Genomic DNA, 17,934 nt, shown 5'->3' on the forward strand with positions numbered 1-17,934 from the left:
GAGAGAAAACCAGACGTTGTTTGTCTCCTGAGCATTGCCGTTAGTCTCGGTAGAGGGATTCTGACGGAGGGTCTGGACCCAGTGGGAGGGAGATACGGAGCGCACGGGGACACAGTGAGGGTCACTGGGAGCGCGCAGTCAGCAGAACCCAGACTGGGAATCCGCAGGTCAAACATCCTGGGTTCTTCAGTAAATCGGAAGTCCTCAACGATGGATCGGAGTTTAAGAAGAAAAGGCAAAGCTACAAGCCCAAACCAAAACTCAACCAACCAACCATCCAACTGACCCACAGGCATTTGAATGGATGAGGGAGGGCACAAGTGAGCGAGGGGCAGAGAGACAGAGAGGGAGAGAGAGAATCCCACAAGGGGCAGAGAGAGAGAGAGAGAGAGAGAGAGAAAAGTGGGGCTCATGTTCACCCGAAGCAGGACTCGAACTCGCCAACAGTGAGGTCATGACCTGAACTGAAGTCCGATCCTCGACCAGCTGAGCCACCCAGGCGCCCCCTCCCCCTCCCCCTCCCTATTTTAACCTCCACATGAACTAGCTTGGCCCTGAGCTGACTGACTCTTCAGCTGTTTGTGTGGCCGGTGACCTAAAGAAACACAGTATGCTGATCTGGGCAGTCACCTCGCGCTTGGGTCACGTTCTCCTCCTGGGGTCGTGTTAGGTCAAACAACATTTCTCTGTCTTTAGGTCTGCGCTCTGGGCTCTGGGCTCGAGTTCTCTCCACTTTGTTGCCATTATCTGTGCCGCCTCCGACAGGACATTCGAAGCCGGGGGCCGCGGAAGGGCATGAATTATCGGACAGGACATTGATTCGTCTCATAAACTTGACGTTTCAGGTTTTCATGCCGGCTCTGTCCTTCAATCAGCACAAGGATGCGGCCACGGGGTTTGCGTCCGAGAAAATCTCGGACTCTTCCGAGTATGAAGCGGGGCTCCCTAGTGTGCCCGGGGAAACGTATCACAGCGTGCAGTTAATACGGGATGAATTTTTGATGAACATCCAGAAATTTGCAAATAATATTCAAAGGACAATGCAGCAACTGGAAGGTAAGCTTCATGTTTTCTTCTGTTTCGTGACGCGTGGGAATGTCCTTTAGGAAGGCGACGTAAGAGTCCAGGAGTCTTGTTTTCATTTGTAATCATTCTTTTTTCTCCGCCCACCATCCGAGCGACCCCGAGCTGGGAGGAAGATGCACAGAGAAACAACGAATCCTTGTCCTCAAGGGTCTTATCGTCTGGTGCCCAAGGCACTGTGGCAGATGAGAGCTTGGGAAAGCTATTAGGACTTTTAGGGTTTGGAGGAGGGAGACCCTGTGGCAGAAGCAGGAGGAAATCACAGGAGACTTCCTGAAGGAGGCGGCACTTGACCTCCTCTGAACGGACAGCAGAGCGTTAGTAGGTGGCGTTGGGGAGCAAGGGCTTTTCGGGTAGGGAGAGAGGGCCGAATGAGAGAAGGGAGTTTGAGAGAATGGGGGTTTCCGTGAACGAGGAAGGGTGGATGGCTGGTCCTGGCTTGCTTAGTGTCCCAGCCCAGGGCCCCCCACGTGCTGGGGCTGCAGCAGCTACTGCGGACCTGTACCCCATGATGTGGGGAGGATGACGTGGTGAGAGTCCCAGAGCCCGGGAGCGCGTGTGTCATGGAGAACAGCAAGGTTGAGAGGCTGGCGTAGTGGGGAAGGTGAGTCCCATTTGGGGTTACGCTTTGGAGAGCCCTATCCTGTGAAAGCCGACAGGCGATTTCTCGGCAAGGGCTATTAGCTATTACGGTCTGCGAGATGGCATTGCTTTCGAGGAAGAGAAAGCCCACCCCCGCCCCGAAAGTAAAATTTAACACACCCCACTTAGTAGCAATTTTCTCTAAGACTAGAAACACCCGCAGAGATCCAATTTTTTTTTTAATACTTATTTTTGAGAGAGAGAGCGCGAGAGCACAAGCGGTGGAGGGACAGAGAGAAAGGGGAGTGGAGGATCCAAAGCAGGCTCTGTACTGACAGCAGAGAGCCCAGCGTGGGGCTCGAACTCACAAACCGCGAGGTCATGATCCGAGCCGAAGTCAGGCGCTTAACCGACGGAGCCACCCAGGCGCCCTGAGAGCCAAACTTTTGATAACACGCTATGGACATGTGTTTTTCATTCATTCATTCATTCATTCATTCACTCATTAATTCACTCACTCACTCACTCACTCACTCACTCACTCACTGTGAGCAAGTGAGCAGAGGAGGGGCAGAGAGAGGGGAGAGAGAGAATCCCTAGTAGGCTCCACACTGTCGGCATGGAGCCCACGTGGGGCTCAGTCCCACGAACCATGAGATCGTGACCTGAGCTGAAATCAAGAGTTGGATGCTCAACCGCTTGAGCTACTCAGGAGCCCGCAGACTTTCAGTTTAAATTTCTTTTTTAATGTGTATTTATTTTTGAGAGAGAGAGAGACCGAGTGCAAGTGAAGGAGGGGCAGAGAGAGAGGGAGACACAGAATCCGAAGCGGGGTCCAGGCTCCGAGCTGTCAGCACAGAGCCTGACGCGGGGCTCGAACTCACGAACCGCGAGATCGTGACCTGAGCCGAAGTCGGACGCTCAACCGACTGAGCCACCCAGGCGCCCCAGACTTTTGGTTTAGAATGTTCTTTTTTTTTTTTTTTTTTTTTTTTTTTTTTTAAATCCCCCAAGAAGTGATATCCTCCTGGTGTCTGTGTTTGTTTTACTGTCTCCTGTTCCGTTATTTTGCGTGTCTACCTGACCCATCTCTCCCCGAAATAGTGTAAAACAGAGATGTGGAAAGATGTTTCTTCTCATCTTGGATATGACTTCTGTGTCTAATGTCAAACAGTAGCTGAGTGGACACATTTTTGCGTTTTAGATAAAATACAAGAAGGAAATGCAATGAAACGTCATCTGTGACCATCAGTCACTCTAGGTTGCGAGAGTGCGATGGTTTTCTTTTCTTCCCGTTTTCCTACAATGGGCACGTATGATGTAGAAAACCAGAAAAGCAGTTAAATTACTACTCTGTCACGTGGGTCAGCGAGTTATGGTGCGTGTGCCAAATCCCACCTGCTGGTGGTTTTGTGTGGCCCGTGGGCTAAGAATAGTACTTACCGTTTCCAATATTTAGATTTTAAATGATTAAATAAGGACCTACAGTCTGCCCTTAGCTGCAAAGCCTCTTGGTCTGCAAAGCTGGAGACATTTACTGTCTGATACGTTTTTAAGAAAAAAATTTGTGGGAGCGCCTGGCCAGCTCATTCGGTGGAGCATGTGACTCTCGATCTCAGGGTTGTGAGTTCGAGTCTCGTGTCGGGTGTAGAGCTTACTTAGAAAAAAAATCTTAAAAACCTTTGCCAATTCCTGTTTTATAGTATCATCTCGAGGAAGAAATTTGTTTTTACTTATAGGACATTAAGCCGTACGAATGGCTTTTTGTAAGTTATTGGCTGTCAATTGAAAAAGCTCTTTTATCCCTTTCTCTTTTGAAGATGCATGAGATCACAGGGGTCAGGTAATCTGTCGTGGAATGAATTTTTTTTAATATAAAAATTTTTAAATGTTTATTTTTGAGAGAGAGAGCGAGAGAGCGAGCGTGAGCATGAGTAGGGGTGGAGCAGCAGAGAGAGAGAGGGAGACAGAATCCGAAGCAGGCTCCAGACCTCACAGCTGTCCACACAGAGCCCGACGCGGGGCTCGAACCCACGAACAACTGTGAGTTTGTGACCTGAACCGAAGTCGGTTGCCCAACCTACTGAGCCACCCAGGCGCCCCATGAATTTTTAATACAAGTATATACTTCCCTTCCCTCCTCCAGCCTTCAGAATTGCCATTCTTTTCTTAAAGGATCTTATAAAAATATCTTGTACCGTCCTCTCTGGTTTTGTTTTTGCAAAAGCCCCTCCTCTTATTAGATGTTCTCCCTCTCAGTGTCCTGTGTCCCCTGTTGCAACGCAGGCTGGTTGCTCTCTCAGCATGGTGCATGGCTGTGTCCTAGATGCGATGTTCCCTGGATCCCAGGTCTTCTCGCTTAGTTGGGTTACTCCCTCATCGTGTAGGAATGCATCCCTAAGTAACTTCCTTAGAACAGGTGTGTGGGAAATAATTTTATGAGCACTTGGGTGTCTGAAAATGACTTTATTCTGTCTTCGCAGTTAATAGTTTGGGCACAGAAGTTGGAGTTTAAAAAAATTTTAACACCTAAAATTTCTTTTTGTTTGGTTTTGAAAGAGAGAAGCGGGGCGGGGGGTCGGGGACAGAGGATCTGAAGTGAGCTCCGTGCTGACAGCAGAGAGCCTGATGTGGGGCTCGAACCCACGAACTATGAGATCATGACCTGAGCTGGAGTTGGACGCTTAACCGACTGAGTCACCCAGGCACCCCGGCACAGAATTTCGAATACAGTTTTCTTCATTGTTCTGTAGTATCCAGCGTTCCTTATGAGAAATTGGATTTTTCTTTTTCTTTCTTTTGTCTTCTTTCTTTTCTTTCTTCTTTCTTTCTTTCTTTCTACCTGTTTTTTTCCTCTCTCCTTTATGTGAACTTTTAGGAGTGTGCCTTATCTTCATGTCTTAAAATGCTGGGATGATGGACCTTTTTGTGTGGTCCTTTCTCCATTCGTTTTGCTGAGCGCTGTGTGAATATTTTCAGCCTGAAGACCTAGCTTTGTAGTCTGAAAACTCCTTTTGGTCATTTCTTCGACTATTTGTCTCTGTTCTTTCTTGCTAACATTGGGGGACGCTGCTGATTCTGTGGCTCATCTTTTCTCTGGTCTTTCCCACCTCTTTGTCTTTATATTCAGCTTTTCTGAAGAGTTCCTCAATTTTTATCTTCCCCGACCTTTGGCTCAACTTTTTCACATCAGCTATCACATTTTTTTGTAAGCCCAGTGAGGGGCTTCGACTTATGACCGTAAGATCAAGACCTGAGCTGAGATCAAGAGTCAGATGCGTAGGGGGACCAGGGTGGCTCAGTTGGTTGAGCGTCCGATTTCGGCTCAGGTCATGATCTCACGGTTCGTGAGTTCGAGCCCCGCGTCGGGCTCACTGCTGTCAGCACAAAGCCCGCTTCAGATCCTCTGTCCCCCTCTCTCTACCCCTCCCCGGCTTGCGCTCTCCCTCCTACCCCACCACCCCAAAAAGAGTCAGGTGCTTAACGGACTCAGCCACCCAGGTGCCTCTCAGCTATCATATTTTTAATTTTTAAGACCTCTTATTCTGTGATTATCCCTTTTCCAAAGCCTTCTGTTCTTGTTTCGTGGGTGCCATATTGCCTCACATCTCTGAGACTGATAATTGGGATTAAAAACAAATTCTTTACATTGTCTTAATCTCCTCTGAGGTCATTGTTTCTGATTTATCTGGGCCTATTCCCTGCTGGAGGTTTTCTCAAATATCTGGCTGTTAGTTTAATTTTTTTTTATTATTTATATTTTTTTAAGATTTTATTTTTTCTTAAATTTTTTTTAATGTTTATATATTTTTGAGCGTGAGAGAGAGTGAGAGTGAGAGACAGAGCACATATGGGGGAGGGGCAGAGAGAGAGGGAGACACAGAATGTGAAGCAAGCTCCAGGCTCTGAGCTGTCACCACGGAGCCCGACGCAGGACTCGAATCCACGAACCGCGAGATCATGACCTGAGCTGATGTCAGATGCCATCCGGGCGCCCCTGAAGATTTTATTTTTTTAAGTAATCTCTACACCCAAGGCAGGGCTCAAGCTCCCGACCCCGAGATCAAGAGTCACACGCTCTTCTAACGGAGCCAGCCAGGCACCCCTTGTTTAATTTTTAAATTGAAGTTACTAGGTTGTAAATTCAGCAACATCTTAAATCACTAGATCATTCTGACCAAGCTTAACACTGTTAAAATTATCTATAATGTTTAGTTACATTCTGATGGAAGAGAATGGAAGTCTAGACGGATTAGGATGGGGTTGGGGGCGTGGAGGGACGAATCGGGTCTCACTGTACTGATGTCTGGAGAGAAGAGCCATCTGACTCACTTGAACGTTTCTGTCTGTAATCCTTTCCCCCGAACTGGTGGCTGGCTGACCGTTGTTATCCTACCAGGGGAGATTAAGTTGGAAATGCCAAGCATCAGTGTGGACAGAGAGGTGTCTGACCTGGCAGCTGACCCGGAAGCCGTTGAAACCTTAGAGCAGTGTGTGATAAACTGGCTGAATCTGATATCCGCAGCTGTGGAGGGCCAGCTGAAGAAGACCCCTCAGGTAACTCAGGCCGCACTTTTGAAGACTCCCTGACCGTTCACGTGGCCACCGGAGGAAGAGCCAGGAGTCTGGGGATCTGTCTGACCCAGCCTCTTTTCTTACTCTTTTGTCGCCTCCTTGAAAGTTCAGAGCAAAAAAATAAATTAAAACAACAAACAAAAAAAAGGGGCACCCGGGTGGCTCAGTCGGTTGAGCGTCCGACTTCGGCTCAGGTCACGATCTCACGGTTTGTGAGTTCGAGGCCGGCGTCGGACTCTGTGCTGACAGCTCAGAGCCTGGAGCCCGCTTCGGATTCTGAGTCTCCCTCTCTCTCTGCCCCTCCCTCACTCATACTCTGTCTCTGTCTCAGAAATAAAGAAACATTAAAAAAAATTTAATAAAAAGTTCAAAGCAAACATCCCCACACCCTCGTTCCTGGGCTTTCTGCTGTTAGTGTGCAGCCACATCACCCCGTGGGCTGACAGAGGTCATACTGTGTGTCAGGATGCTCGGCCTGCCCAAAACAGGACACCTAACTCAGCCGGCCTAGACAGGAGAGAATTTGTTGGCTCCCATAACTAGAAAGTCCTGAGGCAGGGGCAGGCTTCAGGTACGGTTTGATCAGGACTCCAGCTGTGTTTCTGTGTGAACCTCTCACCTCAGTTCCATCCTCCTCTCTCTGGAGGCTTCCTCCTCCGGCTGGTTTCCTTCGTGGCGTGGCACATTGCCCCATCAGTTCTCCAGAGAAAGAGAGCGGCTTGGCTTTCTTAGCCAGAGTCCTGACATTCACTCTGACTGGACCGTCTGAGGTCAAGTGCCGGGCTCGGTTCCCATTTGGAGCAGTTGGGAAGAGAGGGAGGGGTTCTGTAGAAACCACCACAGGCGTGCCTTCCGCACGAGCGGTGACGGTTTGTGTGTTCGTGTCACCTTGCAGGGTAACGGTCCTCTGGCCGAGATTGAATTCTGGCGGGAAAGAAATGCAACCCTAAGTGCACTCCATGAGCAAACAAAGCTTCCAATAGTCAGGAAGGTCTTGGATGTGATCAAGGAATCGGATTCTATGCTTGTGGCCAACCTGCAGCCAGTCTTAACTGAATTATTCAAGCTCCACATGGAGGCCTCAGACAACGTGCGGTTTCTGTCCACTGTGGAACGTCATTTCAAGGTAGGCCGGGCGTGCTGCGCTTTGGAAAGTCGGGTCTGTGAGTTAGCTCTCACGCGGATTTAGTTTCCTTGTTTGTTTATTTAAAAATTTTTTTTAAAATTTACGTTTATTTTTGAGAAATAGAGTGAGACAAAGCGTGAGCGGGGGAGGGGCAGAGAGAGAAGGAGACACAGGGTCTGAAGCAGGCTCCGGGCTCTGAGCAGGCGTCAGCACAGAGCCCGACGTGGGGCTCGAACCCACGAACTGTGAGATCACGACCTGGGCCGAAGTTGGACGCTCAACCGACTGAGCCACCACTGGTTTCCACTGAGGCACCACTGGTTTCCTTGTTTAATTCAGCACTTAAAAAATTGTGGTCACAAACCTATAACATTCATTATTTTAAGCACTTGCAAGTATATAGCTCAGTGGCATTAAGTACATACACGAGGGGCGCCTGCGTGGCTCAGTCAGTTAAGCGTCCGACTTCGGCTCAAATCATGATCTCACGGTTTGTGAGTTCGAGCTCCGTGTCGGGCTCTGTGCTGACAGCTCAGAGCCTAGAGCCTGCTTCAGATTCTGTGTCTCCCTGTCTCTGCCCTTCCCTGCTCACATGCTCTGTCTCTCAAAAATAAATAAACATTAAAAAAAAAAAAACGTACACGGTGCTGGGTGCCCATCCTCATTATCCATAAGCAAGCCATTTTCATCATCCCCGACGTAAACTTGGACCCCTGGAGCACCGATTCCCTCCTCCCTGCCCCTCTGGTAACCTCTATCCCACTTTCTGTCTATGAATTTGCCCGTTCTTGGTATTTTATACACGTGGCATCGTACATCTTTTGTTCTGTCTCACCATGACTTTGGTTTACATTCCCTAGTGACGACTGATGAGGTTGAACACCTTTCACTCTGCTTCTTAGGCCGGTCGCGTATCTTTGGTGAAACATCTGTTGCAATCTTTTCCCCATTTTTAATTTGCCTCATTATTGATTTATGAGTTAAACATTTTTGAATACAAGTTCCTTATCAGATACATGCTTAGCAATATTCCAATCTGTGTGCGTTTTCACTTTCTTAATGACACTTGTGTTCTTTGTCTTCCCATTTTGTGGGTCAGGAGTTTGGGGAAAGCTTAGCTGGGCGGTTCCTCTTGGCTCATGTACAACAGCTGGGGTGGCTGGGCTGCGGGACCCCTTCCACGTGGCTTCTTTGCCCACACATCTGGCGTCTGGGTGCTCCTGGGCCTCGTTTTCTCCACGTGGTATCTCAGTCCCTAGTATTTCTCTACGTGGTTTGGATGTCTCAAAGCCTGGTGGCTTCAGGGTAATAGGGTGGCCACGCTTGCTTTTTAAAAAATTTTTTAAAGAGTTTATTTATTTTTGAGAGAGTGAGAGAGAGATCGAGGGAGAGAGGGAGAGGGAGAGAATCAGCAGGGGAGGGGCAGAGAGAGGGGGGACAGAGGCTCCGTGCTGGCAGCAGAGAGCCTGATGCAGGGCTCGAACTCGGGAACCGTGAGATCATGAACTGAGCCGAAGTCAGACGCTTAACCGACTGAGCCACCCAGGCGCCCCTAATGCTTCTTTATTTTGCGAGAGGGAGGGAGGGAGGGAGGGAAAGAGAGAATCCCAAGCAGGCTCCACGCTCGGTGTGGAGCCTGACTCGGAGCTCAGTCTCACAACTGCGAGATCGTGACTTGAACTGAAGTAAGTGTTCTGATGCTTAAATGACTGAGCCACCCGGTCCCCAGGATGGTCATACTGTTTACATGGTGGCTGGCTTCCAAGAGACCAGAAGCAGCATTACGGCTGCCATATTCTACTGACTAAAGAAGTAACAGCCTGTGCAGACTCGAGGGGTGGAGATGACTCGGTCTCTTAATGGCGAGGGGGACACAGTCAAGATGTCGTGGCTGCGTTTGGAAAATACAATCTGCCACACGGAATATGTACTGGGTGTGTATGTGTGTACTCAATAGCTATACATATATATATTCTCTTTCTCTATATTTACTTTTCTTGCTCTCTACATATCTATTTATGTATATACACACTCCTTTATACACTGCTTCAAATGGCTTTATTTACTTTAATTGTAAATCTTATCTGTCTTTCCACGTCAGTGTGCACAGACCTATTTCAGACTCCTTTCGGTGGCGAAACGCTTCCTCCCGCACTAAGTACACTTTTTGAATTAGGAAGAGTGAAACTTCCCGCGCACGCGCTGCCTTATCAAACTTCTCGGACCCCAAGGCTAAGGTTGCTTGCTCTCTCCGATTAGAACATCACGCACGGATCTAGCTTTCACGTCGTCCTGGAGACCATCCCTTCCATGATGAGTGCCCTGAGGATGGTGTGGATCATCTCCCGACACTACAATAAGGATGAAAGGATGATCCCGCTCATGGAGCGGATCGCCTGGGAAATCGCCGAAAGAGTCTGCAGAGTGGTCAACCTGCGGACTTTGTTCAAGTGAGAAGTAGCAATGCTATGTTTTTCCGAAGATCTTAAACAGCTTTTTTTTTTTGTTTATTTATTTTGAAAGAGAAAGAGAATGTGAGTGGGGGAGGGGGGAGGCGGAGGGAGGAGAGAGAGAGAGAGAGAACGAGAATCCTAAACAGGCTCTATGCCGTAAGCACAGAGCCCGACTTGGGGCTTGAACTCACGAACCTTGAGATCATGACCTGAGCTGAAATCAAGAGTCGGATGCTTAACCTACTGAGCCACCCGGGCGCCCCTTAAACAGCTTTATTGAAACATGATGCACACGCCGTACGATTCACCAGAACGTACAAGCCAACGGCTCTTCGTGTATTTGGAGTTGTGTATCTGTGGCCATAATCGATTGTGGAATATTTTCTCTAATCCAGAAAGAGACCCCAAACCCTTTAGCTGTCACCTCCGGCCTCCCCAGCCCACCTAGCCTTGGGCAACCACAGATCTACTTTCTGTCTCTCTTGACTTGCCTTTTCTGAACATTCGTACGAATGGAGTCCTACACATGGTGGCTTTTACGACAGACTCCTTCTGCTCAGCACCATGGTTTTTTTCTTTTTCTTTTTTTAAATATGAAATTTATTGTCAAATTGGTTTCCATACAACACCCAGTGCTCATCCCAACAGGTGCCCTCCTCGATGCCCATCACCCACTTTCCCCTCCCTCCCACCCCCCATCAACCCTCAGTTTACTCTCCGTTTTTAAGAGTCTCTTCTGGTTTGGCTCTCTCCTTCTCTAACTTTTTTTTCCCCTTCCCCTCCCCCATGGTCTTCTGTTAAGTTTCTCAGGATCCACGTAAGAGTGAAACCATATGGTATCTGTCTTTCTCTGTATGGCTTATTTCACTTAGCAGAACACTCTCCAGTTCCATCCACGTTGCTACAAAAGGCCATATTTCATTCTTTCTCATTGCCACGTAGTATTCCATTGTGTATATAAACCACAATTTCTTTATCCATTCATCAGTTGATGGACATTTAGGCTCTTTCCATCATTTGGCCATTGTTGAAAGTGCTGCTATAAACGTTGGGGTACAAGTGCCCGTCTGCGTCAGCGCTCCTGTGTCCCTTGGGTATCAGCACCGTGGTTTCAAGGTTCACCCGTGTGGGAGCCGGTGTCAGGGCCTCATTCCCCTTTAGGGCCAACTAACAGCCCGTCGTGTGGACACGTAGGTTGTTTTATTTTAATCAGGATTGTCTTCCTTAGTTATGCTGGGAGACACCAAGTCCCAGGGCCCCTAAGGCCGGAGGGCCCCTGGGATCAATGTAGAAGGAGGTGCAGATGTTCGCTTTCCTAAAACAAAACAAAACAAAACAAAAAACAAAAACCAAAATAAAACAAAAAACAAAAAAACAACTGTGCAGGTGAAAGAGGCACAACGATCTTGGCTTTGTCATTTCCCTGTGGTGCTGCAGCCTTCACTGTTGACTTGTGGCCCGGCCCGAGGCTCCCGGTCCCCTTCCGGCTGGAACAGAGAGCTCCCCAGGGGAGCTGCAGCTCTGCCGGTTGCCCCCGGGGGTGGCCTATGGATCTGCAAGGGGGTCGCACCCTCGGAGGCCGGTGCAGGGGGCTGTGGGATGGGGAGGCCCTGCTCCTCGGGGCCGGCGCTCCCCTCGGAGACCTGCTCCCCTTGGGCTGTGCGGCTCCGACCCGCCGCCACGGCTCAGCCTTCCCTCCCCCTCGCTGCATCTCTTTGCTTCACAGAGAAAATCGAGCCAGCGCCCGGCACAAAACCTCGGAGGCCAGGAACGCCCTGCACACGTGGAAAAAGGCCTATTTCGACACCAGGGCCGAGATCGAGGCTTCGGGGAGAGAAGCTCGGTGGGAGTTTGATCGAAAGCGGCTGTTAGAGAGGACGGATTACATGGCTGCCATCTGCCAGGATCTCTGCGACGTCCTGCAGGTGGGAGGCTGGCCGGAAAGGTGGCTGGGGTTCGGACGTGGCCGGGCGGAAAGCGGTTTGGCTTTTTGACGGCACGCTGTCCGTGTCCAGCGGAAACCAGGAGACGGACAGGGGCTGGCGGGGGAGGGAGGGAAACCCTCGAGAGACCACGCAGAATGTACCGGAAGGTACCACAGCGGGCCAGACCGCTGCCACTTCTCCTCGTCTCCTGTGACCCACCTCCCTCACCCCGCTCTCAGCTGTCCTTTGACCTCCGGCCACGCCTGCCTCGTAGCTTTTGCAGAATCCTCCCCCTCCTGTCTTTCCGTTAAATGTCGGAATTCCTCAAAGTCTGGTCCAAGACCTATTCTCTCCTGACGCCACATCATCCTGCCCGTTGCTTCGGCTGCTACCCATCCTTCAGGGACTCCTTGTTTATCTGGTCCCTCTGTCTTTTGAATAAACGGTCAAAGGGTCCAGTGGCCGGTTGGATGAATTATCCACTGTTCTTTGTCTCACGAAGGTCCATCCATCCGTTCGTTCTTAGTAGTTACGGAGCGCTCACTTGTGCCAGGCACCCGTGCTTGCTACCAGGGCCGGCTGCGTCACCTGCCGTGCCCAGTGCAACAGATGTGGGACCCCTTGTTCAAAAAGTAGGAAAAAATGCTATTAAAAGCATCAAAATATAAAGCTTTTCCCTTTCTTCTGACATCTCTTACCTCGGCAGGCTTTATTTTTTGTTTGCCCGCGACTGTGGCAAAGTAAAGAAGGTGAAGGGAAATTGAACATTTAAATTATTCCATGATTTGGGGCACCTGGGTGGCTCTTTTTTTTTTTTTTTTAATGTTTGTTTATTTTTGAGAGAGAGAGAGAGAGAGTGCAAGCAGGAGAGGGGCAGAGAGAGAGAGGGAGACAGAGAATCCTAAGTGGGCTCCACACTGACAGCGGAGAGCCCTATGTAGGGCTCGAACCCATGAGCTGAGATCGTGACCTGAGCGGAAGTTGGACGTTTAACCGACTGAGCCACCCAGGCGCCCCGAGCATCTGACTCTTAATTTCAGCTCAGGTCCCGATCTCACGTTTGCGAGTTCAAGCCCCTGTGCGCCTGGGCCCTGCACTGACAGGGTGGAGCCTGCTTGGGATCCTCTCCCTCTCCCTCTCTCTGCCCCTCCCCTGCTAGCACTTTCTCTCTCTCTCTCTCTCTCTCTCTCTCAAATTAATATTTAAATTATTCCATGAGTTTTACCATTCATATTTACATTGCGCAGTGTTCGCTTAAAGGGCAGATACAAGGCCATTTGACTCGCATGTGGAATCGCTGAAAAGACGTGATTTGTACTTTGTCACTCGAATGTGCAGATGTACGTCGTTGCCAGAACGGTGCGACAGCGCGGCACGCAGCTGACTTGGTTGGTTTTCTCCCACTTCTTTGAATTTTTTTAATTCAGAAATTGTTTTAAGTTTTTAAAATTTGAATCCCGGTTACTTAACATACAGTGCGATGTCCGTTTCAGGCGTACGATATAGAGACTCAATATTTCCATACCACACCCTGCGCTCATCGCAACAAACGCCCTCCTTCGTCCCCGGCACCTGGTTCACTCACCTCCCCACGCCCTCCCCTCTGGTAGCCATTGGCGTGTTCTCTGGAGCTAAGAGTCTGTTTCTTGCTTTTCCTTTCTTTCTTTCCCCCCATGATCCTTTGTTTTGTTTTGTTTCTTAAATTCTGTGTATGTGTGAAATCATATGGTGTTTGTCTTTCTCCGACTGACTTCACTAAGTAGAATTCTCTCCAGTTCCACCCGTATCCTCGCAAATGGCAAGATTTCGTTCTTTTGATGGCTGGATGATATCCCACTGCATATATAAAATATCACCTCTTCTTTATCCATTCATCAGTCCGAGGACACCTGGGCTCTTTGCATAATTGGGCTACCGTTGATAGCGCTGCCATAAACATTGTCCCCTTTTGAATCAGTATTTTTTTTTCTTCTCCTTTGGATAAATACCTAGTAGTACAATTGCTGGGTTGTAGGATAGTTCTACTTTAACTTTTGGAGGAACCTCCATACTGTTTTCCAGTGCGGCTGCACCAGTTTGCCCTCCCAGCAGAAGTGCTGAGGGTTCCCTTTTCTCTACATCCTCGCCAACACCTGTTGTTTCTTGTGTTGCTAATTTTAGCCACTCTGACAGGTGTGAGGTGGTATCTCATTCTGGTTTTGATTTGTATTTTCCCGATGATGAGTGACGTGGAGCATTTTTTCACGTGTCTGTCAGTCATCTGGATGTCTTCTTTGGAGAAGTGTCTGTTCATGTCTTCTGCCCATTTCTTCACTGGATTATTTGTTTTTTTGGGTGTTGAGTTTGAGAAGTTCTTCATAGATTTTGGATAGTAACTCTTTATCAGAGACGTCATTTGCAAATATCTTTTCCCATTCTGTCGGTTGCCTTTTAGTTTTGTCGATTGTTTCCTTCATGGTGCAGAAGCTTTTTAGCTTGAGGAGATCCCAATAGTTCATTTTTGCTTTTGTTTCCCTTGCCTCTGAAGACGCGTCTAGTAAGAACTTGCTACGGCCAAGGTCAAAGAGATGTTCTCCTCTAGGATTTTGATGGTTTCCTGTCTCACACTGAGGTCTTTCATCCATTTTGAATTTATTTTTGTGGATGGTGTAAGAAAGTGGTCCAGTTCTTCCGTCTGTTGCTGCCCAGTTTTCCTAACACCATTTGTTGAAGAGCCTTTTTTCCATTGGATAGTCATTCCTGCTTTGTTGAAAATTAGTTCACCCTATAGTTGTGGGTCCATTTCTGGGTTCTCTATTCTGTTCCATTGATCTATGTGTCTGTTTTTGTGCCAGTACCATACCGTCCTGATGATTACAGCTTTGTGATACAGCTAGAAGTCCGGAATTGTAAGGCCTCCAGCTTTGCTTCTCTTTTTCTTTTTCTTTTTTTTTTTTTTTTTTATTTAAAAATTTTTTTTTTCAACGTTTTTTATTTATTTTTGGGACAGAGAGAGACAGAGCATGAACGGGGGAGGGGCAGAGAGAGAGGGAGACACAGAATCGGAAACAGGCTCCAGGCTCCGAGCCATCAGCCCAGAGCCTGACGCGGGGCTCGAACTCACGGACCGCGAGATCGTGACCTGGCTGAAGTCAGACGCTTAACCGACTGCGCCACCCAGGCGCCCCCGCTTCTCTTTTTCAACGTTACTTTGGCTATTTGAGGTCTTTTCTGGTTTCATATAAATTTTAGAATTCCAAGTTCCAGTTCTGTGAAAAATGCTGGTGTTATTTTGACAGGTGTTATTTATACGGCATTGAATGTATACATTGCTTTGGGTAGTATAGACATTTTAACAATATTGTTCTTCCAATCCACGAGCATGGAATGTTTTTCCATTTCTTTGCGTCTTCAGTTTCTTTTATAAGTATTCTATAGTTTTCAGAGTACAGATCTTTTACTTCTTTGGTTAGGTTTATCCCTAGGTATGTTATGGTTTTTGGTGTGATGGTAGTGGGACCGATTCTTTGATTTCTCTTTCTGCTATTTCATTACTGGTGTATAGAAACGTAACAGGAGCACCTGGGTGACTCGGTCAGTTGGTTGAACATCCGACTTCGGCTCAGGTCACGATCTCGTGGTTCGTGAGTTCAAGCCCCACATTGGGCTTGCTGTCATCAACCTGTCTGTGCAAAGCCCACTTCAGATCCTCTGTCCCCCTCTCCCTGCCCCTTCCCTGCTTGTGCTCTCCCCAAAATAAGTAAATATTAAAAAAAAGAAGAACTGCAACGAACTTCCGTATGTTGATTTTGTATCCTGTGACTTTGCTAAATTCTCGTATCAATGAATCTAGAAAATTCTCTGGTGGAGTCTTTTGGGTTTTCTATGTGGAGTATCATGTCCTCTGTGAAGAGTGAAAGTTTGACTTTTTTTCTTGTTGATTTGGATGCCTTTGATTTCTTTTTGTTGTCTGATTGCTGAGGCTAGGACTTCCAGTGCTATGTTGAACAACAGTGGTGCGAGCGGTCATTTCTGTCATGTTCCCGACTTTAGGGAGAAAGCTCTCCGTTTTTCCCCATTGAGGATGATATTAGCTGTGGGTCTTTCTGATGTTGAGGTATGTTCCCTCTATCCCTACTTTTTAGAGGGTTTTTATCAAGAATTGATGCTGTATTTTGTCAAATGCTTTCTCTGCCTCTATTGAGAATTTCATATGGTTCGTATCCTTTCTTCTATTAACGTGGTGTATCGCATTGTTTGATTTGTGGATATTGAATCAACTCTGTAGCCCAGGAATAAATCCCACTTGATCATGGAAAATAATTCTTTTAATGTACTGTTGGATTCAATTTTCTAGTATCTTATTGAGAATTTTTGCATCCATGTTCATCAAGCATATTGGCCTGTGGTTCTTTTTTTCAGTGGAGTCTTTGTCTGGTTTTGGAATCAAGGTAATGCTGGCCTCATAGAATGAGTTTGAAAGTTTTCCTTCAATTTCTGTTTTTTGGAACAGTTTCAGAAGAATAGGTAGTCATTCTTCTTTCTTTATTTTTTAAAGCTTATTTATTTATTTTGAGAGAGAGAGTGCAAGTGTGAGTGGTGGAGGAGGAGAGAGAGGAGAGAAACAATCCCAAGCAGGTTCTGCATGCAGAGCCCCATGTGGGGCTTGAACTCATGAACCTTGAGATCATGACCTGAGCTGAAATCAAGAGTCAGACACTTAACTGACTGAGCCACCCAGTTCTTCTTTAAATGTTTGGTAGAATTTCCCTTGGAAGCCATCTGTCTCTGGACTCTTGTTTATTGGGAGATTTTTGACTACTGATTCAATTTCTCTTTCTTTCTCTATTTCTTTTTCTTTCTTTTCTTTTGAGAGACGAAGGATCCCATGGGGGGTAGAGGGAGGGAGGGAGAGACAGAAGTGGGGCTCAACTGGGGCTTGTGATTTTTACCCAAAGCAGGGCTGGGGCTCACCCGATGCAGGACACGAGCTCACCTGAAACGGGGCATGAGCTCACCCGATATAGGGCTTGAACTCACCTACTGTGAGATCATGACCTGAGTCGAAGTCAGATGCTTAACTACTGAGCCACCCAGGTGCCCCCTGATTCAATTTTTTTGCTGGTTATGGGTCTGTTCAAATTTTCCATTTCTTCCTGTTTCAATTTTGGTAGTTTGTATGCTTTTAGGAACTTATCCCTTTCTTCCAGATTTCCCAGTTTGTTGGCATGTAATTACTCATAATAATCTGTCGTATAATTGTCTGTATTTCTGTGGTGTCAGTTGTGATCTCTCCTCTTTCATTTACGATTTTATTTTATTTTTTGGTCTTTTCTCTTTTTGAGAAGTCTGGCTAGGAGTTTATCAATTTTGTTAATTCTTTCAAAGAACCAGCTCCTAGTTTTGTTGGTCTGTTTTACTTTTTTTTTTTTTTTAATTTATGTGTTTTTTTTTTGTTTTGTTTTGTTTTTTTTCTCTAATCTTTATTTCCTTTCTTCTGCTGGTTTTAGACTTTATTTGCTCTTCTTTTTCCAGCTCCTTTAGGTATTGGGTTGTGTACTTGAGACTTTTCTTGCTTCTTGAGTAAGGCCTGTATTGCTATATACTTCCCTCTTATGACTGTCTTTGTTGCATCCCAAAGGTTTTGGACTGTAATGTTTTCATTTTCATTTTCATTTTTTCATTTGCTTACATGTATTTTTAAATTTCTTCTTTAATTTCCTGGTTGACACATTCATTCTTTAGTAGGATTTTCTTTAACCTTCATGTATTTGTGGTCTTCCCAATTTTTTTTCTTGTGGTTGACTTCAAGTTTCATAGTGTTGTGGTCTGAAAATATGCATGGTATTGTTGCATCCACACAACTCCTGAAACAGAATGCTATGGGCACCAGTGACAGTCACAACAAAGTTTATTACAATGAGAGGCAAGGCCGACCGATCCGGACCAACACTCTTGATAAGAGTGTGGCCCCGAACAGCCGGGGTACAGAGTGTTTATGGCCGACCACATCGTTTTATCATCACCTGGGAACAGAACAGAGAAACAGTTCCCAGATGAGTTAGAAACAGTTGCTGGATGAAGTGATTATTTTAGACTTTTTGCCGCTAAGTTGCAACCAGTGGATCTCCTTGACCTTGCCTCTGATGCTCTTCTCTTTGAGCTTTTGTTTCCTTCATTGGTGAAGCCTGATTTGTAAGAGTATGAAGCA

General features: G+C 47.1%; 1 protein-coding gene across 1 annotated transcript in view; it reads left to right on the plus strand.

Annotated features, from left to right (window-relative positions):
* The window catches only part of DNAH10 (dynein axonemal heavy chain 10), a 152,663-nt gene that overhangs the window by 13,511 nt on the left and 121,218 nt on the right, over nt 1–17,934 (plus strand). The window contains exons 6-10 of the mRNA XM_049619502.1: nt 846–1,056; nt 6,065–6,222; nt 7,136–7,366; nt 9,626–9,816; nt 11,546–11,744. Of these exons, the coding sequence (XP_049475459.1) occupies nt 846–1,056; nt 6,065–6,222; nt 7,136–7,366; nt 9,626–9,816; nt 11,546–11,744 (990 nt within the window). The remainder of the gene's footprint in view (nt 1–845; nt 1,057–6,064; nt 6,223–7,135; nt 7,367–9,625; nt 9,817–11,545; nt 11,745–17,934) is intronic.

The sequence above is a fragment of the Panthera uncia genome (assembly GCF_023721935.1).
Source record: "Panthera uncia isolate 11264 chromosome D3 unlocalized genomic scaffold, Puncia_PCG_1.0 HiC_scaffold_8, whole genome shotgun sequence".
Classification (NCBI taxonomy): Eukaryota; Metazoa; Chordata; class Mammalia; order Carnivora; family Felidae; genus Panthera; species Panthera uncia.